We start from the raw sequence: 7,036 nt of genomic DNA on the forward strand, positions 1-7,036 counted from the left end.
GGCTAGCCTCTACCAATTTGACGTGAAATATTGTTGAAATAAATACACAATAACACATTACTAAGATGTAACTGTACCATGTATGATAAGATCATGTGAGGCTACCATTTGAGAATAGCCTGTATACAAAGATGGAGTTGAATAGCCCCCTCTATTGAGTCTGCACTGAGATGGATTACAAGATCCTCAACTACACTGAGTATAACCCTGAAGACTTAATGAAGCATGATCACAGACTGATTCTGCATTTACACAGAATCAATCTTGCCCATTCAGAAAAGTAAAATAAACTTTTACCCTAACCAACAAGCTGTCATTTTAACATTGGAGGTATAGCTGAGATGATGTACTAATAATACAGAATAATAGACATGTATCCTACAGAATATTAGACATCCTTTAATACAGAATATTAGACATCCTTTAATACAGAATATTAGACATCCTTTAATACAGAATATTAGACATCCTTTAATACAGAATATTAGACATCCTTTAATACAGAATATTAGACATCCTTTAATACAGAATATTAGACATCCTCCTCATAAGTTTCGATATCTTGTTTGTTTTCATATTTATGACGATACCTACCTTTGCAAGCTGTGATATTAACATTGGAGGACCGTATAGCTGAGATCATGTACTAATAGAGAATAGTAAACATCCTTTAAACAGAGTATTAGACATCCTCCTCATAAGTTTTGATATCTTGTTTGTTTTCATATTTATGACGATACCTACCTTGCAAGCTGTGATATTAACATTGGAGGTATAGCTGAAATCATGTACTAATAGAGAATATTAGAAATCCTTTAATACAGAAAATTAGACATCCTTCTTATAAGTTTTGATATCTAGTTTGTTTTCATATTTATGATGATACCTAACTTTGCAAGCTGTCATTTTAACATTGGAGGACCGTATAGCTGAGATCATAAACTAACATAGATATCCTATAACACAGAATATTAGACATCCTCCTCATAAGTTTCGATATCTTGTTTGTTTTCATATTTATGACGATACCTACCTTTGCAAGCTGTGATATTAACATTGGAGGTATAGCTGAAATCATGTACTAATGGAGAATATTAGAAATCCTTTAACACAGAAAATTAGACATCCTTCTTATAAGTTTTGATATCTAGTTTGTTTTCATATTTATGACAATACCTACCTTTTGCAAGCTGTCATTTTAACATTGGAGGTATAGCTGAGATCATGTACTAATATAGATATCCTATAACACAGAATATTAGACATCCTCCTCATAAGTTTCCATATGTAGTTTGTTTTTATATTTATGATGATACCTAACTTTGCAAGCTGTCATATTAACATCGGAGGACCGTATAGCTGAGATCATAAACTAACATAGACATCCTTTAATACAGAATATTAGACATCCTCCTCATAACTTTCCATATGTAGTTTGTTTTTATATGCATGACGATACATACCTTTGCACATTTGCCCTTGCCATATACTTTAGGTATGATCCCATACATGGCTTGCATCTTCATCAGAGCTCTGGCTACATAATGCATGGTGGTGAAGTCATTCAGCAGATAACATTCCTGTCAAATGGCCAAATAATAAATAAATATACAAACCAACCAATTAATCGATAAATATATAAAGATGAAACATTAATGGGGGTGGATTACTTTGTATTCCTCTTTCTTCCCCACCACCACCAGTAGAGACAATTCAGTAACAAATAGAAACCACAATCGTAGACTTAAAAATATCAGATATGGATTTACATTATATCTACAAGGCTTTGAATTTTGAGGTGACCTGCCGAGATACAGTTCTTCTAAGCAGAGAATGCTTGATGATCTATGAAACGCCTTCCCACCATACAACCTCATGGTCTCAACTTCCAAGAAGGAAATGGCTAACTCCCCGCCCCCTCCAAGTCCCCCCCCTGCCCTCATTTCTTCCTACCCTTTCCCTACCTCTTCTCTTCATTCTTCATGTCTTTACTTTCTTCCCTTCATCCCATCTACCTCCATTACTAATTTACTGCCTCTCTGCCTAAATTCTATCTCTTCAGCCCTTTCGACACTGTCTTTTGAATGAGTTCATCATTCCTTGAACTGTGATTTCAGTGGACGGTTACTACTTGAGGTACCAATTGTGCAAAACTCATTACCACAAAAAAAAAACAATCTTAAATGTGTTTCTTGTCACATCAGTATGTAACAGAGGATAACTATTTTCAAGCCTTGTACCTGAAAACATGATGACGATTATAAGTATTGCATATGTGATGACTACCTTTCATCTTAACTGAAAACTCTACAGAAGGCCCGGTTTTGGGCCCCTCACATTACGACAAGAATATTTTTCCTGAACAACTTTGGCTCACCACTATCCAAACATTATATCCACAACATTTCCGCAGATTTGGCCAACCACTCTAGCAGAAGAAGCATTTTTCACGTTTACAGAAAATGACCACTCGTGACCTCAAATGACCTTCCAATTTATACAAATATGATCGAATGTATGGGACCTTAACTCACACAAACTGCTGACAAAATTTCAGCCAAATCGAATGAAAAATGACAAAATGGCAGTCATTCAAACACAGTGGCAAAAAGTGACAGAATTTTGGCAGAATCGCACGATTGCCATAGCTCGGCCGAAAGAGCTAAACATTGGTGAATATTTGATATATTTTTGCTACAATCACAAACCTTAAAGGACACCTCACTTTCCATAGACAACAAATCACTGTCTAATGGTAGCAACTCCAGACAGTATTCACCGACATTCTTGAAGAAACCGTAAACCTGCAGATCCTGACAAAACGAAAAAGGAAAAAGAGTTATGCCCCAAATTTCAGCAAGAATAAATCAAGTATGTTTGTTAACACACCATTAAAAAAGTAAATCTTCAAATTACATATATAAAAAAAAAAAAATCTCTTTTTCATCGAACACAAGTGACTTTATGACCAGGAACTTTTCCGCAAAGAAGCAATGCTAAAACTTATACCTATAGTACTCGCTGATTCATAACAGTGTGATGAACCTTTCTGACTGAGAAACTAGAACCAGTCACACAGTAACTGACTGAATGTGACCTGATACAACTCCATGGTTGTAACAGTGGGAAACTGACATATAGTCAGACAGTGTGCTTGTGCTTATGGCTGTCCAGAGTTAGTCACTTTTTAAGAGGTGTATAATTCAGTCGACACGACCCCACATGCAAGCCTTTTCCCGGCTTACAGTTTGGGGTGTTTTTACGACTGCCCAGCTTAAACGAACGTGATGAACCACTGGGAAACGGTTCCGAATTTGACCTACACGAGTGCAGGTGGTAAACAGAACACAGTCATTCAGTGTCTGCTCATGAGTCATTCAGTGTGCAATCTGAGACTATGGAGTTTTACGAATGTCGACAAATTGGTCAAAACCGTCAAGTTGAGTTGGGTCACCTTCAGTTGAGCTATGTGCAGCTGGCTCAAGGCAAACACTGACATGTGAATGAATCCTAAACATAATTGTTCTTTGGGAAGTTTGTCCGAATAAAGCTTCATTTCATTCACGTTCGATTAAACTGTTGTAAAGAGGTACAGCTTGAAATGACTGTTTTTACTGGTGGCTATTGCTATTGTGCCCAACATGGTCACTGCCATCTTCCTCCCCTAATTCCCCCCTCCCCACCCCTGGCCCTTTTATCAGAATTTCAAAAGAACCAAAACCAAGCTACATAGTAAATATAGATACATAGGCTCCAAGAAATATATATATCAAACTCTCAACCTCAAAATTACAGGGATCTCATACTGACCTTTAACTTCTGACAGCAAAGTGTACTCTTCATTGGCACAAAGTAGATGTTGTATTCTCGATGGAAGCGACTGCCGACCTCTTCGGTCTTTCGTATACAGTCTGCCACCACCTCTATCAGTTCTAGTTTAGGCCGTACCAGGAATATGACGCTCTGTATCGCACTGGCACCAGCTCCGGTTGCGATGGGTAGTCGTCCAGGGTTGAGAGGGAACATCCTATCCACTTCGTTTTCCTAAAATTAAAGAAAGAGAGAATTCCAATATCTTAGCCCTACCACGAAATGTCAAGAATGATATCTTAAAATGGTTTTACTCACTCAAAAAATTGCAGAAGCCCCTCCCTCCCCAACCACCCCCAACCAAACTGTACAAAGCTTGAATCAGATGAATAACCAGGTTTCAATATGCAATTTGTGAAACATACATTACAATTAGTAATGTCTACCTTTTTGGTCCTCTCTAATTGTGCACATTGGAGTTGATAACAGTGTCACACATACATACATAAGGACACACATAGGGACTTACCCGAAGTAATGAATATTCAGCAATAAGTCCAACCGGTCCAGTTAACTGGTGATCCCAAACAAGTGCCTATTGACGAGGAATATACAGTAAATTATTTTATAATAATTTCACTCATAAACTTGAATTATGGATCCAGAATGTCAAGAGCTCGAAATTATACCCTCAGGTTATAAAATGAAAAGAAACAACGTGGCTATTTTTACGACCAGGAGTAACAATAATTTCCGGTTACGCATGCGCAGTTGCTTTAACGTGGCTATTGTTACGACCAGGAGTAACAATAATTTCCGGTTAGGCATGCGCAGTTGCTTTATGTACTTAACTGCGCATGCGTAACCGGATTTCGCCGATGTCGTAAGAACAGTTTACAAATAATTGTTACTCCTGGTCGTAAGAATAGCCACGGCCAAAAAGAAAAGGTCGGCATGGATACCACAGGATAGTAAGGAGGTGGCCACGACAAGCCATAACTTGATACGAGACATTTCTGAACAGTAACTTTGCCTTCAACAGAGTGATAATTACATTGTGACAGAAAAAAAACCTATAGAAATTGGTATCACTACTATAATAGCCTACGCTAAGGTGACCAGACGTCCCCGATTTTCGCGGACAGTCCCCGATTACAGTGTGCTGTCCCCGATGAACAAGTGTCCCCAAAAATGTCCCAATTCGTCAAAATGTTCAGGAATTTCGAAAATATCCCACATTATTAGTAAAATAATTGTAAAAACAAAATTTAGTCAAGTGTGCAGTCGCAGAACGAAACTAACCAGTATTTCAGGTGGGCCAGTGTAAAGTGGAAACACTGTTAAAATATATTTGAGATCGATCTAGCCTAGCACTCTTTCGTAAAGCAAGTAAAATTCATCTAAGAAAACGCTACTTTTTGGAAAATAAAATTGATTTAAAAGGTGCTTCTAAGTATCACCATTTAACATCCAAGCACCTTAGGCACTTGAAAATTTTCCAGGACACCCCCACCCCTTCCCCATATATATATACGCAATTAATGTCCCTGATTCCAGTCAAGAAAATATTGTCACCTTAGCCTACGCCCCTCCCATTCAGAACAGTTATGGTAATAGCATAATGCTAGTTACAAACCAAAGTCCTATATAGCCTAGGCCTATAACTTGTGAAAGTAATTCAACAATAATGATTCAATAGGCCCATGCAAGAAGAGTAGTAATATTTCGTCATAGACACAGGCAAACTGCATGTTGAGTGTTGTTAGGCCGAAGAGTAAGCTCAGTAAAAGTAACTACTTTTATGGGGCTACCTTGCTGCCAGGACAATCTCGCAGACACCTCAAAAGGTCGGATCTTGCCTTGTTTCTCCATAAAGCAAGATTGACCCTCCCACCACTAAGATGAGATGACATAGTGCCAACGAAAGGAACAATTTTATGGCGTGTGTATTCGAAAGAAGTGGTTCATCCTCTGTCTGATGTTCTAGTTTCTCTGTTTACTTCGTCTGAACCCACAGTCCCAGACCGATTCAGCTCAATTTGGTCTTGTGATAGATGTAAATATATAGTTTAGCTGTGTCTGTTAAACTGATTTGTTCGTAACTTTAACTGTAACTGAGGAAATCCCACTCTGGTAATTCCCAGCACTACTGACTAGGCCTTGTTCACTCTTCTAACGCCTATGGAGAAATGGAAAATAGACCGGTGTGAAGTTAGATACCTATTCCCCGTTCCTCGTTCGACATTCGCGAATGAGTAACTGCTACCTATTCAGTTGCGTATTCGACAATGGTATCGACGTAACACCTTTGGCAAGACAAAAGCTTTCTTAAAAGATGTTCAACATTTGGTCGTGGAAAGAGGTTTATCTATGGCCCATGGGTCATATGAACTCTAATTACTATGTAGAAGGGTACCATAATGCATCTTGCCCGGTCCACATAGTTCTTGACCAACTAAAATGACTAGTACTTCATCAGTTCTTAAATTAATGTAAAAAAACTTACTTTAGGCCCTAATCAAGACTAGCAAGCCTTGGACCACCTTACCAATGGGTCATATGAATTCTTAACACATTGTAGAAGTGTACCATAATGCGTCTTGCCCGGTCCAAAGAGTGCTTGACCAATTAAAATGACCATGTAATTTTCGCCGTTGACTTTCCAGTTACCCGCCGTAATTGCATTGAATAGCAGGTGGCGATTGCTACCCGAACGTGCGCTGTGCACATACCATGACGTCGTTTTCATTGAGAACAGCGGTTTTGGGATTGTTTTGTGCTGTTCGACAAAGGAAAAACTGTTTTTATATTTCGGTTGTTCCTCTCAATAATTTTTCGAGGAATATCAAAATGTGTGTTTTGTCGAACAGGGCAACGGAAGCCCCGACAAGCCGTCCTGGCCTGTTAATTGTCATTATATGAATAATTGAAATGTTGGTGGATCATGGTTGGGAGATGATGTGGCACCATAAATAGCCTTTCGTACATCTGTAAAACACTTGATTGTTCTTCGGGTATTATTCAATATGTGTTCACCCAATTATTCTGGCAGCTACTCTTTCCACAGTCCCTCATAACAAGACTACATGCTTTTGTGTACCTTTATTGCGGCGATGACCCTTTTCTTGCATCTTGCAATATATACCCTACCGTGTTCGTTTAGCTTCGTGGTGGATAAGAAAATACGGCAAGACATAAAGGAGGAATTCACCTTGTGAAGAAATGA

General features: G+C 38.4%; 1 protein-coding gene across 1 annotated transcript in view; it reads right to left on the minus strand.

Moving 5' to 3' along the window:
- LOC139980606 (vacuolar protein sorting-associated protein 33A-like) overlaps positions 1-6,006 on the minus strand; it is a 20,290-nt gene extending 14,284 nt beyond the window's left edge. The window contains exons 1-5 of the mRNA XM_071992363.1: positions 5,622-6,006; positions 4,340-4,405; positions 3,811-4,044; positions 2,709-2,813; positions 1,464-1,580 (exon numbers count right to left, since the gene is read on the minus strand). Of these exons, the coding sequence (XP_071848464.1) occupies positions 1,464-1,580; positions 2,709-2,813; positions 3,811-4,044; positions 4,340-4,405; positions 5,622-5,723 (624 nt within the window). The 5' untranslated portion in view covers positions 5,724-6,006. The remainder of the gene's footprint in view (positions 1-1,463; positions 1,581-2,708; positions 2,814-3,810; positions 4,045-4,339; positions 4,406-5,621) is intronic.
- Positions 6,007-7,036: the final 1,030 nt, after the last annotated feature.

Source organism: Apostichopus japonicus, chromosome 15 (assembly GCF_037975245.1).
Source record: "Apostichopus japonicus isolate 1M-3 chromosome 15, ASM3797524v1, whole genome shotgun sequence".
Classification (NCBI taxonomy): domain Eukaryota; kingdom Metazoa; phylum Echinodermata; class Holothuroidea; order Aspidochirotida; family Stichopodidae; genus Apostichopus; species Apostichopus japonicus.